Raw genomic sequence first — 20408 nt, 5'->3', positions numbered from 1 at the left:
TGAGTGTAAACGCGTTGTTAATAGTACAGAAACTTGATTTTAAACATGCAGGAGTAGTAAACTTTATGTCTGATGATGGTAGAATGAAATGTAGAAGTGTAAATATTCGTAGTACATTTTAGGACACTTTTGTTATCTGTCCCCAGCCCATTCCTTATCTACTCACCCCTTTTCCACAGGGTCTCATTGAACACTATGCAAAACACGGCCCTAAAAAGATCTTGCCTATTTTATGTTTTGGCTTTTTGTGGAGTTGTTATCCACCAATGGGTGGTTAGTTCAGATTCCACTAGGGACATGGAGGTTAAATAAATTATGGACATGAATCAGATTTACTTGATGTTTGAAGAGTTAATCTCTTTATATTGGGCCGAACTAGGAGATGTTATGTTTTTGTAGATCTCTCGTATGTATATAATTGCTCTATGCTCAGCATGGTTATTCACAATAGATTACTGAGAAATCTGAGAGAAATGGCTGTTCTATTCTACAGATAAGATGACTGAGGCACAGATATCGGGAAATCATCAGGATTTTCAAGGCTTTGGCAGGCTCAGGCTGCTACCTCCACTCTGTGGTTTGGCCTTGCCTATCAGGGATTTTCTTCTCTCCCCTTCCACCTTCTCCCTCCCTGTCCCCTCTCTGTCACTCTTCTACACCCAGATTGGAAAAATGAACAGAGGCCAAGATTGGGCTGATCCATTAAATGTCTTTGTCTAAACTAGTATACTTGTAGTGTGTGGTCATCCACTTTCATGTTGATAGGACATTATTAATGGAGAGTTAGATTAATGAATTAATTTGTTGGCACTGTTTAACTGCCCAATTTGTTGAACATTTGCCACATGGACAGATACTATGTATTGTAGATGTTTTCCATAAGTTTTCTTTAATGCTTAGAACAACTCTGCAAAGTAGGTGGGCTAGCTCTGATTTCCATTTGAGGAAATCAAGATTCAGTTTGAGCAATTTGTACAAAACCGCATCACTGGTAAGTGGCATAACCAGGTTTTTAATACAGGATGGTCATCTTCAAACCTGGTTCTCTTTCCATTATACTGTATCACTGCTCACAGACTTAATACAGTTTCAAAGGGATGAAACAAAAAAATTGTAATAATGCAGCAGCAACCAAATTATTTCTAGATAGTAATTTTAATGGCTGTTATAGGTATAACATACATACAGAGGAGGACATGCACAAAAAATGTGTATCAGTAGATGAGTTTTAAGAGCGAACACTCCTGTGTAACCAGAACCTGTATCAGAAAACAACATTATCCATATCCCGGAAATCCTGCTTTGACTGCTTGCCATTAACTGCCCACTCCCAAAATAGCCATTGTCCTGACATCTGTTGGTTTTGCCTGTTTTTGAACACTATATACATGAAATCCTTCAGTATGTACTCTTTTGTGTCTGGCTTCTTTTGCTCAACATTACATTTGTGAGATTCAGCCGTGCTGCTGTCACTTGCAGTTGTTGTCTGTTCATTCTCATTGCTGCGTAGTGTTCCGTTGTATCAACACACCACAATTCATTTATCCATACTACTGTTAATGGACATTTGGGTTGCTTCCAGTTTGGGGCTATTATGAACAGCACTGCTATGAACATTCTTATAAAAATATTTATATGTTTTTAAAGAAAATGAATCTTTCCAGTCACCTATCTTCACTTTAATGTCATACTCTGTAAGGTGTTTTCTGTTTGTGATTATAAAGCTGTGATGTTAGAAAGCTTCTGAAATATTTTTGAGAGACAAAGGAAATCATCCTGTTAAAGTCAAGCCCAGTTCTTCCATCCATTATACTGATCCAGAAGTGTGGAATGCTTAAGAGTTTCCCTTTGGAATTAGGCTCCAGTCCAAATCCTGGCCCTGCCCTGTAGTAGCTGTGTAATCTTGGGCAGCAGTCAGTGTTATTGTCAATAATTTACTGTTATTCATTACCAATGACAGCACTAATAACAGGTGACATTTATTGAAGGTTTACTGTGTTCTAGGCACTGCATTTTGTACGTACTTCTCATTTACTCTTCGTAACAATACTATGATGTAATCTGTCATTCCTTTTGGGGGGGGGGGAACTGGTGAGGACATTTGCCTGGTCCTCACCAGTTCCAAAACAAGGTCACACAGTAAGTGAAAAAGCTGGAATGTAGACCCAGTCAGCTTGATCTGCAGCGCATGCTCTCGAAACTGCCAGCCTCACTTGGACTCTGTGGGGAGTCATAACTCCTGCCTCCCAGGTCCATGGGAGCATTGTATTCAACATCAAAGGCAGATACACAGTGACTCCAGGATAGATTCCTTTCATTGCATATCTCCAAACGGCACAGTGCTTTGGGTGTGTAACAGTGCTGAGGGTCAGAGTGAGGCATCACTGCTCTTCTCCTGACTGTCCTTGTGAAAGCGGACCTGTCATTCTAACTGGACACCTCGTTATTTGTGGAGCCATCACCACCTACTGGTCATTCCCACCTCCCTCATCCAGCTTTTCTCTGATATTGGGATGTGTTCTATCTTCTCAATGTTTCTTGCCTGTCTCTTTCTCTTCCTTTCCCATATTCTAAATATAAAATATGTGTCTTATTTGTAAAAATACATTTTTGGGGGATGAAAAAACTGATGGGAAAATGAGTTTGATATTTTCCCAGGAGTGTCACTGTTTGGCATTTGTACAGCAGCACACTGGCAGCAAATTTGTTGACAGTTCATTGTGGTTTTAAATGACTGGTTTGGGGGGCTGCAGGGGACTCTCCTACAGCAGTAGTGGAGCTTAAAAAGAGTACAATAAAATGTTTCTGTGCTTCTGCACATTACTCTGGTAGGATGTTGTTTCTAAGCCTTGGGGTACCAGGTTTGTGGCCACAGAGGTCCTTTGGGCACTTATCTAATGCCTTGGGTACCAAATGATGTCACTGTCTCTTGGTCCAAGTTTGAATTTTTAAGTTTGTCTCAGGGCTGGGCAAGTCAGGGTGTTGTCAGGTGAAGCCAGTTGCCATTTGGGAAAAATTCTTGTCTGAAGTCACTCTCCTGTCTGTCTGGGATCTGTGGGTGCTGAGGGAGATGCATTGAATCTATAAAGTGCTTTTCCTTTTCCCAGCTGATCCAGCCTGGAATTTGCCAGCCTTAAATCTAAAGTGACTTGGATTTCTCAGGATATTGCTAGAATCTCTTAGAGACAGACTGGGAAACAGATTCTCTGAAAGAATGCCTTGGAATTAACTTTGAACTTTCCAGAGATTGTAGCAGTTCGAAAGTTTAACTATTTAGCTTTAATTGGTTATGGTATACCTGTAAACTATATACATTGCCATGTTTCAGGTGATTGTTCTAAAAAGGATTCAAGTGTTAGTGCTTCCACATAGACTTAGATTTTAAATACTTAGGTAAACATGAAAATTAGCATAATCTCTGAATTCTGATTTTTAAATCTCATAGGATCAGGTTTTGAATTTTATCTGTTTGATGTAGAAATATGTAAATATGGAGCCAAAATAGTCTGATTGGAAACTCAGCCGCAATTAATCTTTTGTAGTCCAGTTGTGAAAGTTTTCTGTGGGAATGGTTATTCTACCTCTGGAAAGCAGCCAACACAAAATACCTGGGATAGGCACAGTGCTCGGCCTAGAATGAACTTTTGAAAGAGAAAAACTAAAAAGCAAGAACTCAAAATCTGTCTATGAGGATGGGATTTCTTTATCCCCTGGGATAGTAGAGTTGAGCAATGACTTCCATTAGTTGATTAGCATAAATTAAAGGCAGAATTCTCATCAGATGGCATTTTTCAGTGCATACTCTTAATGTCTAAAATGCAATTCTTTGTTATTATTCAACTGCTAAAAATCTTTCAGTGAGTCCCCTCCACCTCAGAACACCATAAAAGGCCCCTGCCATCAAGGCCTGTCTGCTTTCTTGCTACATCCCTACGCTCTAACTGGAGCCATTCAGAATTCTGTGTAGCATCTTGATGTTGCGATAGACAGACCTTTTTATACTTTCTGGAAGGTTTTTATATTTGTAGCATGAATGGGCCCTGGAACCATTGAATGTTAGCAATGAAAAATCTGTGGGTTATTCAGTTGAGCTCATGTTTTTGAAGAAACCAAGGCCTAGAGAAGAAGAGTTTTGTATACGAGGTTACCCAGACTAAATAAAATATGTAATGGTGTTGGCCACCTGATTTGGCTAAAAATAGCTTCTATTTTTTAAGTACTCATATACATGCCAAGGATTATACAGTGTACTTAATATATACATTTCCATCACTTCCTACAACAATATTCATTTTATCACAAAGAATAATTTGAAGGTCAGGGAAGGTGAGCTTTGTCCAAGATCTCAAACCAGTTTTATTTCTCCTACCTTGAGCTGACACTAGTTTTTCTTCACTGACTTGATACTTTAAAGAAAATTGCTTTATGAATAAGTTACTTAACCAGTGAAGTGAATACAAGAATGTCTTTGTGTTATTTCTAGAAGAGATGTTTCATGTAATAATATACACATAAAAAACACATTTACTTGCAAACATTTCTATGTCATGTTTACAGTTAGGCTTCTGGATTACCTGACGCTCAGTAAGGAAACTCACCTAACCTCTCAAGCCCACTTTCAGTGATATACCTTGTTGCTATGGAATCGAAATAGCTCAGGGGCTCCCTCTATTGTTAGTTAACACATTACTTTGTTACTCACAAGTCCAAGGGGTCTGAGAAATAGGAATATAAACCAGACATGGTCTTTGCAATGAAGAAATGGTAAGATTTATGTACACGTCGCTGTAATACAAGGTGCAATTGATGAATACTAGGAAAAGAGAATTTTAGAATTTATAGAATTTGGGAAGGCTTCATGGGAGATCTGATGTTTATCTGGTCTGAAAGGATGAGTGAGATCTGGCTTTGTGGAGATCTAGGGTTGGGGTAAGAAGAGGATCAGCATACCTGCTGGTGGGAAGAGTGCTGGCAAAGGCCTGCTAGTGGAGGAAGGCAGAGTGTGGAAATATGAGGAGCAGTAGCATTTATTCCAGTTTAATCGGAGGACAAGATTTGTGAAATAGAAGAGTTACCTTATAACTGGAGTTGTATTTTCCAGCTTTGGTAGCACTGAGCAAGATGGTTGGCAGAGGGAAGAGAGTTGAGCAAGAAAGTCATTGTGATGTAACCATCACAGTACTACTCATGGCTCCAGGGAGGACTATCACTGAGAAATGGCTGGAAGCCAGATCTCAGATCATTCGCCAGCCACCATCACTGCCATAAGTACCCAGAGCCTCACAAGATACAAGTAGCTCCAGGCCTGCTCACCCCATCATTACTAAATGATGCCTCCCAGACTAGAGTGCAGTGTGTTCTGCTGCATGAGGAGCTCCTGCTGCCCGACCCACAGGCCAAAGTAAGGTCTACACACTTGATTCGGGCTGAGGGGCTTCTGTGCCCTCTTTTCCAACTCCGGTTGTGAAGAAAGGGAGCCCAGTGAAAAAGAAGAGGAAAATGTTTGCCCTTGCATCACAGCAAGTCCTCTAGCCTACCTGCTCCAGTGTCTGTGAATCTCTAGTAGGAGACAGGATGAGGTTCATCTTACCCCACTGGTCCTGTGAGAGAAGAAGGACTTCCACAAAACTAAAGTGAAGTCAGAAAAAAAAAATAATCCCAAGCTACAACTTGTTTCCTTGATTCAGAACTGAAGCTTCTTCATTCTGCACACTCATAAGTTCCACCTGCCTCTTGGCACCAAGGCCCGAGACATGTCTTTACCCCAGCGCTGAGCTCCAGGCAAGACTGGGAACGAATGTGTTGCATTGCCTCCAACTGTGGGAATAGTGGGAATGGAGGGACAGGATTGGGATGGAGGAGGGCAGGCAAAACCTGAGACCCTGGAGGTCACATCAGTTAGGTAAGGGACAGAGTCACCCAGGGCTGAGCATCGACTGTGCTGGCCTTCTCACCTCACCACTGTGATGGCCGCTAGACATGGCAAAGTCAACATGCCCAAAATTGAACCTTTGCTCTGATCTCCCAGTCTGTTCTGCCAGCAGCCTTTCTGCTGTGACAACCCTAACCTTCCAGTTGCTTAGGCCAGAAACCTCAGCGCCTTCCCTGACTCCTTGCTCTGTGCTTTTCACACCTCATGTCTGTTCCTCCAGGAAATCCCAGAGACTTGACCTTCAAAATGTGTCCTGAGTCAGTCTGTCCACATGCCTGTGCAGCAGCATCCTGGCTGGAGCCATGTCACAGGGAGTGGTGTGTAACAGCTGCCTCCCCATGCTCTCCTTGCCTGCCTTCACCTGTTCTAAGCCTAGGAGCTTAATACAGGAGTCAGATCTTGTCACCTCCCTGCTCAAAACCCTGAAATGGCTCCCCATGGCCCTTACACTGGCCTTCAAGTTCCCACATTCTCTGTCCTCCCACCCCCAACAATAACCATCTGGCCACCCTGGCTTCTTTGCGATTCTTCATCCCCATCAGGCACGCCTTTGCGTGAGCTGCTTCCTCTGTCTGGAATGCTAGAACATGCTTCTCCCACATACCCAGGGCTCAACCTCCCCTACTATAACACTCAGCTTCCCAGGCAGTCTTCTGTTTTGTTTAGGCGTCAAGGAGATTATCCATGGTTTAGGGCAGAGAAACAGAGCCTTGGATAGAAGTGTGTAGCCTCCTTGTCTACTGATTAACTAGAGTGGAACTACTGTGGACTTATAAGACAGTTGTGACTGCATAGAGGTGTGTGCCGTGCATTTAGGATTTCAGCCAAGAAGCATATTTTTCTTCAGGCAGCATACTGAAGTCAGGCTGGCTGTGATGGGTTCCCTGACTCACTGTGTGCAAGGTTTATGATTCTCAGTTCAGTTGAGGTTGTAGGCATTCTTGTTTAAAAGCCCAATGCAGAGAGCATCTGAGGAATGTTTGGTGTAATATTATAGCTCAATCTTTTTTTTTCCTCTATGAAATCTGTGGCCTTTTTTCTATTAAATCTCTGACAATGCTCCACATCAGAGTAGAGGCAAAAAAAGTAAAACCAAAATTGTCAGAGTAAATGTTCTCACTGTTATGTAAAGCCTTACTGTTTGATAATTTTGAGCCTTAATCATGCAGTGATATCTAAAACATCTAAACAAATGGTGCAGCTACAATTTTTCTCTTTTGGATGACTTTCTTTGGATTTTCATTCTATTTTCACATTAGCTTTCAAATGATGTTGCTATAAAAATGTGAAGCATCATAGTTGGGTGTATAGAACACAAAGTGGGGGGGTGCTGGGGTCGGGATTGCACTCTTCAGCAGGGTGGCAGGTCAGGCTCTGAGAAGGTGACATTGGAGGGAAGACCTGAGAGGATATGATCACATAAGGAGAGAAGGAGACAATGTACAGTAGCACCGCAGGTGAAAGAGGGCTTCCCTGAGCTATAGAAGCCTCTGCCATCGGTGCAAGGCCAGGGTTCCTACATTTGTAGTGTAGATTAATGTGCTGAGGCTGAAGGAGGGAGTAAAAGACATGGGTCTGGTGCCCATGTGTTCGTGGTAGGTTGATGGTGGCAGGAAGTGTTTCTGTCCTGTGTGACCGGAACTCAAGGTGTGAATGGCAGTGACTAGAGTCAGGTCACAGGACTCCTCTGCCTTATTCAGGGGTAACACAGCACAATGCAGCCATTCTCCTCTCCTTGCATTCCCCAGTCACTTTCAAAATGCTTTAGATTTATCAATAATGTCCCGAAGTGGACCCAGGAGGACGACATGTCTTAGTGTGTTGTACCATGCAGCTCCATGGGCCTCTGCATTTGTGAGAGAAGTCTTAGTGAATAGAAGTCAAATGAGTATTTCTCATCTTTCTATTTCAGACAGCCCACTTGAGGATATTGACCCAAAGGACTCACATCCCATTCCAAAAAACATCATGGCCGAGCCAGACTATATAGAAGATGACAATCCTGAACTAATTAGGCCTCAGAAACTGATCAATCCTGTCAAAACATCCCGGAACCATCAAGATCTTCACAGAGAACTTCTTATGAATCAAAAAAGGTAAAGTGGTTTCTTTAGCATAGTTTTCCTTAGGGGACCTTTTTAGATAATGAGATTTTATTTTAATTGTGTTTACAAAGGCTTCAAAGGGTTTTTTCTTTCCTTGACCTTATTTAAGGATTTCTTATTCCTTTTCCTATCCTTGAGAGAAGTCATCCGTCCATAAAGTAAAGCTCCTGCAGGCGCAGCTGTTACTACCTGTGCTTTTCATAGTCATGGTCCTGTGTCCCCCGTCTAAAATCGAAGCATAGTTTAAAATTTGGATAGAATGGACTGGATTAAGGATAGAATAGAGTATCTTAAATACAAGAGAAATACATTATTTCATAAATTTAAAATTTCTGAATTGTCTCCTTACATTGGAAGTGTTAAGAATCAGATGTAAATTCTACCTGCTTTAGCATTTATGCATGGTAAGGAGTTAGACTTAATAGATAAGAACTTCTTTCTTATGTCTTTATTTGTTTTCAAGTAGCATTTGAAGTTATCATCATTTTTGTTTTTAATATTTTTGGAGGGGAGCAAAACATGTACCTTTTATCTTCTTTATAAACCATTTGTTAGCCCCATCTGTGCTGTAAATAATTTTGGATGTTGGGCTGGTGTCCTCTGCTTTTTAAGTGATGTTGGGCAAGGCCAATAGACTGGGAGAGCTGAGGATGCAAGGTAACTTGACTTATTTAAGAACTAGGAAGCTTCATTTAGAACTGTTTTCAGATCTTGTAAGACTGTAGATCACTCACTTACCCACCCTTTTCAAAAGGTCTACCACTGAACTGAAAGATATGCAGACCAACTCAAGAATTAGGGTAATGTTTTGGAGGGAGGCCTAGTTAAAAATAATTTTTTTTTCTAGAGGGTTAAGGGGACATTTTTATGGCAGTCCTCCATCCTGAGAACACTCCTGCCAGAACTGATGACTCCCGTCCCAGGAATTCTTTGTAAATACATCTCTCCATCCAGATTGTGGGAATGTGGCTTCTTCCTTTTTTTCCCCAGCATATATACTAGGGTGCTGTTGGATTAATGTTTATTAAATTGAATACAAGTTTGATCATTTTAATTAGTACTTATTTTCTACCTGTCTTTGTTACACAATAGGAAAAAGAAATAGGATTTGGTATTGTCATGCTCAAAGCAAAACAGAGCCTTCTAGGTTCCTAAGTAGACCACAGCATTTGGAATCAATCCTGCCTAGGAAATTACTTTGGTGGAAAGCTCATCAATTTAGTAGACTCCAAAACATTTGTCACTTACTGGTTTTACGATTGTCTTTACCTCTCGGGCCTCAGTTCCCTTATCTGTAGAGTGAGGGTGGGGCACTTAGTTGATCTCTAAAACATTTTACCTCAACCTTTTTTTTCTATGAAATCTGTGAAAAGGGTCCAAGTCAGAAAAGAGTCAAGAGTAAAACCAAAATTTGGTTTTAGACTACAAATTATTCTGCAAAAATATATTTAGTAGCCTGGGTCATGTCACTTGTAAAACATTCAGATTTTTGCAGTTGAGTCTGTTCTCAAATTTTCTAGAAAATTGACCTCCTTTCTGTCTGTCTTTCTCTGGCTCATTCTTTCTTTTCCTTGTTTACATACCTGACTCTTAAGGCAGGCCTAGCTCAGCTAATTTGGGAGAATGCTGATTTTCCCTCAAGTACCATGGTTATCGAGAGGATGTGGGCTTTGAGGTCTGAGAGAAATGATATGAATCCTGGTTCACCATTTTACTTGACCTACCTTATGATCTTGGACAAGATACCCCCTCTTGAATCTGTTTCTTCATCTTTAAAATGGGGGATAACAGTATCTTCCTTAGAAATGAAGTAATAGCATGTATTAAAATGCCTTAAAATGTATTAAAATGTATTAAAGTGGCATATAATAAGTGATCAGTTAGTTTCATACATTTCCCACTTCCCATGAGGCATCATGTGAAAATTCCTGTTTCTTTTTCCTCCTTTTCCTTGAAAGGTTCTGGTCTGGCTGGAAGTACATTGAAAAGAAAAGAAAAGAAAAGAAAAAAGAAAAGGCAGGTTTCATAGTCAAATAAGATGAATGTATTTCATGTCTGCAGGTCTTTCAATGTAAAATCTTAGTTTGGTAGGGTCTTCACGTTGTAAGAAATACAACTGTTTTAGAATGAAAACTTCTCAAGCAGTCTCTTCCTTCTACGCATCTTCTGTCTCATATATGTTTTAGACATTATGGGTTTTTTATTTCCAAATTTTAGTGCCAAATAATAGGAAGCATCACATCAATAATATATATGTTTGGTTAAGGGATAATCAGTCTTGGTTACTGGTTTGTATTGTAATGAAAGTCTGTTTACTTTTCTACAGTTTATAAAGGGTCCTCGTATATTTTATCTTATCCAGTGATCTTTCCAGTTATAAGAGAAAACTCAGAGTAACGGTGTAAGGAATGCTCTCCAGATCACACAATAGTGTTTTGGAATAAAAAATGAAGTAAACCTACAGTTTAAGGCAGTTTATAGAGATAAATCAAATATAGCAATGATAGAAATTAGAAAAAGGCATGGGAAAATGAGGGAGAGCCAAAATGAATCTGCACAAAACAAGCGTTAGGTGGAGACTTGTACCTCTGTTCCATGTGGCCACAAATTTGGCTTAAAGTACTGTAGCAGTTTGAAGAGTTTTCCGAGTTACATTTTAGGAGAACACATACTCATAGGTCTTCTAACTCTGAAATCTATGCTTTCTCAAGTATATATATAATGCTGCTTCTCTGTTTCCATCTTTTGGACGTAGCTACGTTTCAGGTTAAAAGTCTTTGAATTTCCATCTGGTCACAGTGTGCCGCTAGGTCTGATTGTTAAGACCCTTTGCCAAGTGCTCTGGTTCTATAGATTTTCTCAGTGGCATAAAAAAGGAGTTTTCAAAAGGCTTTTTTTTTTTTTTTTTTTGTAGTTGAAAGATCAATGTTGGAAAAGTCTCAAAAAAAATACTTCTAATGTAATTTAGGGATATTCTATCTCTCTACAAAGAGTACTCTTGTGCAAGTAGAATACCCAGCTTCTTAAACACATCCCTAAAATTTGTTCTTTGGCTGTGTATTTCAAAGTCAGTGGTTTCTAGTTCTCTGTGTTTTTAGTTGATATTCTTTTGGCATGTTTTGTTAGACAAATACTTGCTGCTGTACAACATGGAAAAAGACAGGGGAAGTTCTAGTAATATGGGATGGAATTATTTGTGTTTCGAATCCATGCAGGTAAAAATGGCTAAGCCAAAAGTGTAGGTGAGGCCAACCCAGAAGATTCTACAATTAAAGGTCAAGGGTCAGCTGTTGACCAAATGGAATCTACCCCTCAATCCCAAGAAAAAAAAATTGGGCCAGGAGATGTTTGGCTGGGTGGGCAGGTGAGCATGTCCTGGGATGGCTGGAGCCCAGACCTCCTCCCTGGCTGCATGCTTTCCCAGTGAGGAAGGGGCTGCATTCATGTTTGTCCAGGTGGTGGTGGAATGAGTGTGAGCTTTCCCAGATTGCCCTGAACGTAGTTAGTGGTTTATGTGAAACATACCTTTCAAAGTTGTCTGTATGTTTCATACTGCTGGTGGTGGGAATACAAACTATTGTAGCCTTTTTGGAGGGCAGTTTGGCAGTACTTGTCAAAATATAAAATGTGCAGATCCTTAGCCAGCAATTCCATTTCTGTGAATCTAACCAACAGAAAAATTTGTATGAGAGTGCAGATATAAGTGTACACAGAAGGTTATTGCCTTGATGTTTTTAATAGTGAACAATTAGAAACCACCTAGATGTCTGTCAATAGGGGTATGGCAAATTATGGCACTTCTGTACCATGATGTAGCGTGCAGATGTTAAGAAGAAGAGCTCTATATATAGGTATTGAAAGTGTGGAGGAACATAGACCAAACTGTTAGTAACAGTTATCTCTGGGTGCAGGAGTGGGTGAGGATTAATGGGGGCACGTCCTCTACCTTGTATAATTTTTGGGCTCACCATCGCATAGAATACCGTGTAAATGGCTCTCTCACCATTTGTTTTATGGGATGGGGTTTGGGTATGTTTCTTCACTTTTTCTTTTACATATATGGATCTACTACATGACCTTTTGGGGAGAGTCGGGGGGAAGAGCACTTATTAATTTTATAATTTTTAAAATTGGCTTTGCCTGCTGTAATAGTCACAGGTAGCTCCATGACCAGGAAGCAGACTTGGGAATTACTGTTGATCTTGGGTGATATGAAGCTGCCAGGACTCAGTCACCATCATGAGTCATAAGGGAATTGAAAGTACTTGTCGAATTGATTAAAGAGAACCAACTGCCCTCATCAAGGGATGATACTGTAGTTATTTATGAAGTTTGGTGAAGCTCATTTCTGTCTGTCAATACTGTCTCCATAATCTGATCCATTTTAGACTTAGAGAATGTTATGAGCAGTGCTTCACTTTTCGGTTCAGCACAGAAAGTTAAGTGATCTATTGTCATAAAATATTAACTAAATTTATATGACTTCTTGACTGTTATAAGTGCAGCATATTTATCTTAAAAGTACCAGGTTCCCGAATTTTCTGTTACTAAATATTTTATCTTACTGTCACCATTGTGTAAAATCTTTGAGTGGAAAAAGAATACTGTGTAATAGTTAAACCCATTCATATGTTGCAATAGAATGTCAGCTTAATGTGTCATACATCAAAGTTCATTCAGTGGCTTTTGCATAATCCAGAAGAATTTAATAATGGTTGAAGTTAGTTTTGTCAGTGAAATATTCGGGAAAAAAGGGTTTGAAATTTAAATTATTCAGATAGCCAAATTCTTTATCCTAAAATTTAAATCCCTTAATTCTGCCTGTACTGTCATTCCGAGTCTTTTTAATAGTCATGAAACTGAGTGGGTCTTTATTCAGATGATTTATTCATTCATTTTTAAAAATTTATTTAATTTTTTATATTCTGAGGTGTTGCAGAGGGGTAGAAGGAGGAGAGGGGAAAGGTAAGAGGGGTGGGGGGGGACAGGAGTGGACCATGGCTGGTTCCTTTGCTGGCCTGGTTGCTGAAGGTGGTGGTGGGGGTGGGGGGGGGTGGCTGAGGCCAGCAGCACACCCCACCGCCCATGGCTCAGAATCCTGGGGGGCTACCAAGGCAGTTCTGGGTGCAAATGCTGGTGGCGGGGGGGGGTGGGGGAGCAGGGGTGGGTGGGATGGGCCTGAGGCCTTTGGGCCCCTATTCTGATTATTTAAGAACAAATTTTCCTGTGGTTAATGACACTTCTATAATGAACAGTTAGAGTACTCATAAGCAACTTTTGTTGTGCCAATTCAAGATTCATGTTCTAGAATATTCAGTCTGTACTTTTGTTCCCCCTCTTACCATCTTGGTGATTCAAGTAAACTGTAATAAATCACAAAAGTGAACTGCCTTTTCTGTTTCACTGTAAATTTGGCCAAATCTAATTTTTTTTTTAAACCAAACATTCTGCTAATATAAATTAGAAAAGATGTATATATTATTTTGACTGTGTGTCTTTATCATCAGAGATGGAATATACTGATCTTTAATTGGTAAACAACAACTTTGACAATTTTTTTATTGTGATTTAAAAAATAGGAGAGATGCCAGAATTTTTTAAATTCTAGATTAATGAGGAAGTGTAAAATTGAGGATTAGTTATAGATGTGATTGTGTGAACTTGAAAAGGATTGAGACCAGTATGTTGTTGAATTTCTTGTAACCAGAGCACACATTTCAGAAATTGTTATTTAACAGGTATTCAAACGACTCTTAGTTGATTAGTCAATTAGCTCGTTTCCTGTAGTCCAGACAAGCATGAATTATTGTTCTGTCAAGTGTGTATGGTGTAGCATGGGTGTGAGTACGCTAACCACTCCTTCCTTTACACTCTGTGCTGCCTGAAATTGGTAGTGCTTTTCCTGTTCTGTGGTTTGTTTCACTTTTATTTTAAATGCTTTTAGTAAATTTTAGCATCAAGATGAGATTACTTATGAGCTAGTGGACACAGTAAGGAAGAGTTGCTCAGGTCAGGTTAATCCAGCGTCCTGGAAGGCTTGGACTAGAGAAATCCTAAGAAAGTGGAAGAGGAAATAGAGAAAAGGCGAATCCTAGCTAACAGTTCAACATAGACAGAAGTCTCACCTGAGCAACGCTAATTCAAGTCCTTCCCTTGACTTGCCTCAAACACTTCAGATGGAGGGTTGCTAGTGAAAGTCCTGTTTTGGTTTTCTTTCACCCCATTTGAAGAAATGGCAGCTTAATGTATCTCTTAGAAATGTAGAACTTCCCTGAAGCCTGACTTCCATGCGTTGTAAATAAGAAACTACGCTTCTGAAATGCTTTAGGTGGAAGGACCACTGGACTGGGAATTAGGAGGTCAGTCATCTGTGTGGCCATGTCCCTCAGTAATGACATAACCTTGAATGTACCTTTAGATGTGCGAGAACCCTCTTTCAGATCTGAGAAACGAAGAGTTTCAGAGGTTTCTCAGGCCATTTTGCTGTCTGCATTTCTGTGACAGCCTGTCTGTAGGCTGCATGTAGTGCGTGGGATCAGGCCGAGCCACCTCATCTCCTGGGCATCTCCATCTCCATCCTGGGCACCCGTCGTACCCACTGTGTGAGCATGCTGCCCCCTGCCTTCCCCACCCCATCTCCACCCTCATCACCCTCCTTTTGTAGCCTCTAGTGTCTTGTACACAGTAGTTGCGCAATATATTTTTATCAAATGAATGGATTGTGTGTATTCTTTGGAAGATGCTCTTGCTCTTTCTTTCATCCTGGTGAATTTCTGAGATCACCAGCGTTGCCTATTAACTGGCTACCTTAGTAGTAGGTATTTTGATCATGCTAACTTTGCAGGCCTCTTTTCTGTGGCTGCTACTTTAAATTTCTGTTCATGAAAAATATATCCATTAGAGTAACATTTTTTATTGTTGTTAATACTTTTTTACAGGGGTCTTGCCCCTCAGAATAAACCGGAATTGCAGAAGGTGATGGAAAAGAGAAAACGAGACCAAGTAATAAAGCAGAAGGAAGAAGAAGCCCAGAAGAAGAAATCTGATTTGGAAATAGAACTATTAAAACGGCAGCAGAAGTTGGAGCAGGTAAGGGGCATTGGGCGAAAGCTGTCTTTTTGTCCTGAGAAATAAGGATGTTGGAGCAAGCTGAATTAACCAGACATGTCAGATGTAAATGTTTATACCATGAAAGAAAATGTGAGGCAAAATACCAGCAAATGGGGTATTTTATAAACATTCAAGGCAGGGACAGGAATTCTACTGAGGACCTAAAAAAGATAGAGGCAAAAACAGAATGGGGAAATATCACTGAATCACACAGCATTGGAGTAATTTAATGAAATTGTACTTCACTAAGACACCAGAGCAACTGTGTGTTCATCTCAGGATTTTGTTTTCTTAGCCTTGACTTTTCAGTACTTCTCATCTCTTGGTATCATCTGCAGTAACAACCAATTGGCTGCTGCTTCTATGCAGGATTTCCCCCTGGATATATGTATATACATTTTTTTTAAAGTGGGGAACCAGTAGAGAATTTATTCCATTGGGAAATAAAGTTGTTAGGAACTTTGAAAAGAGAAGCAAGTGTTTTTAAAAGCCTCTCAGTTTGTAAATAATTTTCCTGCTTTTGAATTTTATTTAGCTTGAGCTCGAGAAGCAGAAATTGCAAGAAGAGCAAGAAAATGCCCCAGAATTTGTGAAGGTGAAAGGCAATCTCAGGAGAACAGGCCAAGAAGTTGCCCAAGCCCAGGAATCCTAGGCTGAGTCTGCAGAGACCTTGTGCATCCCCACCTGTCAGACACAGAGCTGTGTCTGCAGGTGCTTCCTCTGTGCTAATCTCAGGGCAAAAGCCCCTTGAGAGAATTCCAGCCAGCAGAGAATTTTGACTTTAAAAAGGTTTTGGCTTGATTTTGCCTACAGTCTGGGTGGATAAATTGCCTATGACGCTTGCAGTTCCTATGCGCCAAATAAGGACATTTGCCAGCACATAAGTTGGAATAATGGACTTGTGTTCAAAAACAAAAACAAAACAAAAAAAGGAAAGGAAAAGGACACTGGAGTAAATTCTTGAGAGTTGCCCTACTTGGTTTTTCTATCAATCCAAGTTTAGTGAGGCAGAGACAGAGCCTTTTTGTTTTAAAAGCTAAAGAAAATGTGCTTAATTCTTTTTGTTATCTGTTAGATAATTTAGATCACATAGAAATGTGTTTAATCTGTTACATCAAATATTTGTAAGTTTTATTTTGAAAATCCAAAATTTTCTTGTTTAATTTATACTTTCACCCATGTTAGAATTAACACCAGAGAATGTTAATGTTGAGCATAGCCATTACCGTTGTAGGCACTAAAATTCAGAAGTAGGGTAAGGAGGTTCAGAAATATGTAAACATCCATCTTTATCTTATTTTAATTCCTTTTGGTTTTCTTTGTAATAGTATGCTGCATGGTGACATTCTAGTTTCAAGAAGGTACATCATGTAAGTTCATTTGTTGCTTTGATAACTAGTAGGATTTTTGTTCAGTTTTGTTTTTAAATTTCTTGCTGAGCTAGTCCTTTTATATGAAATAATCTCTTGATTTTTTTTTTTTTTTTTTTTTTTTTTGAGAATGGAACTATTCCACATAACCTAGCTTCAGTGTCAAAACTAGAGGGTCCAAAATCCTTTAAATTCTTCAGAGTAGTGTGGAGAAAGTTCCCATTAGGAGCTGGGCGATGAGGACTTCTTTAGGTATTTTAATGTGAAACAAGTGTAGATTGGTTTGAAGGAGGCTTCATTGGAAGATTGGTAGCATTTGTACATTTGAATATCGTTAGAATCCAAGCTTTGAAAATTTGTGATTAATGATCACATATTTCTTTACCTTATTTTTGTGTGTGTGAAGAAAGACTGTATCACCACTGTTTCTGATGATGCTGTTGATGACTACTATATTGCATCTCTCAGGAAAAGCTGAAGTGAAGGGAGAAGCTGCTCTGTTTCTTCATTCTAGCTAGCTTGTTATTCAAGAGAAATTTGAATTACGAATAACAGCACAACTCTCATGCAGAGTTAATTTTATACTGATGATATGGGCATGGGCACCTTCTACTTGGGGTGGCATGGAAGAATTTTTTCAGATTTAGTATGTTCTTCATAGAGACCATTCAGCTAGTAATTTCTACACCGAAGACTCTTCGTATACTTCCTTGTAAGACTCATAGAGAGCTGGATTCAGAGGTTTTGAATCCTGAACTTAGAACAGTAGAAATTAGCTTTCTAGAGAATGCTTTAGTTTTAGTAGTTGACAGTTAGGCCCACATTCAATCCTAATGTGAACAAGATTAAAAGTAAATGCAACGATAATGTACTGCTAGCTAGAGAAACATGTTAGTTGATTACAACTGAAGTGGGTTATTTATCTCATCAGCAAGTATTATTGGAATAAAGTATGAGATGCTTAGGATAAAATGTTGCTTGGTAATAGTTCGCTTTTGAAGAATGGAATGGTGACTAATTTTTTTCCATCATTCTTCCTCTTGAGAAAGGAAAGTGTGATAACTGATAATCCTGAAAGTACACTTCTGATTGCACATTGACTAGAGTTCATTCTTTGTGTATGTGGACTGATGATGTTATCTGTAAAATGAAGATTCAGGACTGGCTCATATTTTCTCATCTAACTGGATGTGAGATCTTTAGATCTGTATCCTTGAAGCAGTTCTGCCACTTGAAAAATTCTCAAGGTTCCAGATAGGCTTCTTTAGAAGGACGAGTTCTGTTTCTAGAACTTACCTGGAATTCATTCTTCACTGGGAAAAAGTTAATTAGAGAAGCATTTCTCTCCTAATCTCATTCAAGTATACAGAATTATTTGTAGTCAGTAGTACAAGGTCTGGCCAAAAGAAGACTTGTAAATAGCATAAAGTGATGTCTTACGCTAAACAGTACAATGTAAGGCAGAGCAGCTCTGTGAAATTGTCAGATCAGCTGGGCTCACAAGCCTGAGCTTTAAAAAGCGGCCAGTCTCCCCTCACACTTTAATACTGTACAGTCCAAACTCCTAGGTCTCTTGAACATCTAAAGTTTTGTGCTTTGAGCCAGGTTTTGACAAAAATGGCTCCATTTTTCCACTCTGTGGTTTTCTTAAAATAGTTCAGTGTTTTATAGTCTCATAGTATTAAAGTAGTGTTGCTTTCTGAGCTATAACAGTTGACTTTATTCTTCTACTCTGAAAAATCTTGACTTATTTGAGTGTATATAATATATATAAAGGGAGCCTTAATGGATTTGTTTTCATAATTTAATATTTTTTGTATTTTCTCTTGTATAATTGTTTTTAATGGAAAGTATTACAGAATTGAGGGTGGAATTCTTAGAACCAAAGTTATTATTAATAAAAATCACCACATGCTTGGACCATGTAGCTATGTTTGTCTGATCTGTTTAAGTTGGATGTCTGGAACTGAAGGGGGTCCATTCTGTGTAAAGATTGGAAGGTGGTTCCAGGGTCTCCCTTTGGTGACTGTACTTTTTGACAGCCTTTCCCCAAATCAGTTATGTCCTATTGCCTTGTGTCACTTAAGGCTGACAATTCATTATGTCAAACAAATTCACGCTAAGTTGTTAATGGCACTGTAAACTACTTTGCATAAAACACATGGCACTGTAGCAACAGCTCAGTTGTTTAGATCAAAGTATTCTGAATTTTAGGCACTTTGGTAGGACAGCGGGAGATACATTTTGGAGAGAGCCATTTTTTAGTGCTTGTGAGCTAGTACATACAGCATATCTGAAGTGTGATTGTGAAATTTTGCTTATTTAGCTAAATTAATGTTATAAAAGAAGTTACTTTGGGAAGCTGTGCACATGATTGCTTTATACTACTGATTAAAATATTTTGGAAGTTCAAGTCTGTTCACTTTATAATTATGCTTTTATTTTCCAACTGCAAATTATTACTCAGCTGGATCACCCAACTTCTAGTGTCTTTGGACGCTTTAAAAAAATTATATATGTTTAGGAAAGTAAACATTAGCTATCTCTAAGGTTATCATGAACTCTGAAGCCAGCGCCAAAAGATGGATTCCAGAAATAATTTGAGCAGAAGCTGCATTCCTGGAATAACAGGCAGTTCCCCAAGGTGACAGTTTTGAGGTGTCAGGGTGTCAGTCCCTTTAATTGGACGTGTGTGTGTGTGTGTGTGTGTGTGTGTGTGTGTGTGTGTGTGTGTTACAGTAGTGGTAATAGATTTGGAAGAAGACAGGGCAATTAAAGTGGCAATATTTAAAATGTTATAGCACAGCTAAAAGAAACATGAAAATAACACTACTAGGCTTACATGTAGTAGTATAATAAGAAATGAAGTATTTTATTTCAAAGGTCTTAAATAAAATCTTTATGACCTAGCCTCACAATCACAATTTCTACTTCTTTTTTTCTCATGAGAAAATGTACTCTGGTTATCAACTGGGGATGTTTTTGAGTATCTTCCCATTTGCTCCTAGATTTTCTATCAAGATGGTGATAACCAGAGTGTGGCAAAAAGAGCACTTGGTTATTTATTGAAAGTATGTTCACTGCTGCTGGGGTGTTGCTGCATCCAGGCCCCCTCAAAGTACAGATGCTGCTCAGCTTACCATGGGGTTATTTCTCAACAAACCCATCATAAATTGAAAATATCTTGTCAAAAACATACCCAATAAACCCATCGTAAAAGTAAAAACTCGTAAGTCAAACCATTGTGAGTCGCGGACTGTCTGTATGAGTGTGTATAAGTGTTAAGTATGTATTCACAAATTTGCATCGATGATTATGTTTATATCTTTAATTATTGAATATCATGAGCTCACATCAGTACCTCCAGTTCCAACCCAAAGCCACATTCTACCTTTCCCCCTTCCCATATTTGTAGCTCTGGAAAACCTGGCTGCCCTGTTCTTCACACACTTATTTTTTCAATCCCCCAACCTTCCTCAGCCACCTTCCTCACTCAGGCACTGCCTAGTGGCTTTTTGACTGAACTGGGCTTGAGCAATTTCAATATTTATCGTGAATTTAAATTGCCTCCAACAACCTAAACTGCAACTACAGATTTAGTATGCCTGATTATTTTGAACCTTTCAAACTCCTTAAACAGTAAATGAACCATACTTGAATACAGTGATTAACACATTTTAAAAATAACTTACATAAGCCTATTTTAAAAATCAAGCTTTATGTTTATTCTACACTTCAAAAAATGCTTTTCTACTACTATGGCCATATTTATTTTCATTTCCCCTTAGGGATTTAGTTATACACTTCTTCCTGGGCTTGTAGTAATCTTGCCAAGCCTGAAAGAAAAGGACTACCCTGCATACTAACTGAGGGAGTGAGATCTGGTTGTTA

At 39.2% G+C, this 20408-nt stretch overlaps 1 protein-coding gene across 2 annotated transcripts in view; it reads left to right on the top strand.

Annotated features, from left to right (window-relative positions):
* The window catches only part of FAM107B (family with sequence similarity 107 member B), a 205737-nt gene extending 189485 nt beyond the window's left edge, over window positions 1-16252 (top strand). For both annotated transcript variants that reach the window (XM_063100608.1, XM_063100609.1), the window contains 3 exons: window positions 7845-8028; window positions 14976-15126; window positions 15683-16252. In XM_063100608.1, the coding sequence (XP_062956678.1) occupies window positions 7845-8028; window positions 14976-15126; window positions 15683-15799 (452 nt within the window). In that variant the 3' untranslated portion in view covers window positions 15800-16252. The remainder of the gene's footprint in view (window positions 1-7844; window positions 8029-14975; window positions 15127-15682) is intronic.
* The last annotated feature ends 4156 nt before the right edge of the window (window positions 16253-20408 follow it).

The sequence above is a fragment of the Cynocephalus volans genome, chromosome 6 (assembly GCF_027409185.1).
Source record: "Cynocephalus volans isolate mCynVol1 chromosome 6, mCynVol1.pri, whole genome shotgun sequence".
In the NCBI taxonomy this organism is placed as follows: domain Eukaryota; kingdom Metazoa; phylum Chordata; class Mammalia; order Dermoptera; family Cynocephalidae; genus Cynocephalus; species Cynocephalus volans.
The sequence above is the reverse complement of the archived record's forward strand: the minus strand, read 5'-3'. Positions and strand labels throughout refer to the sequence as shown.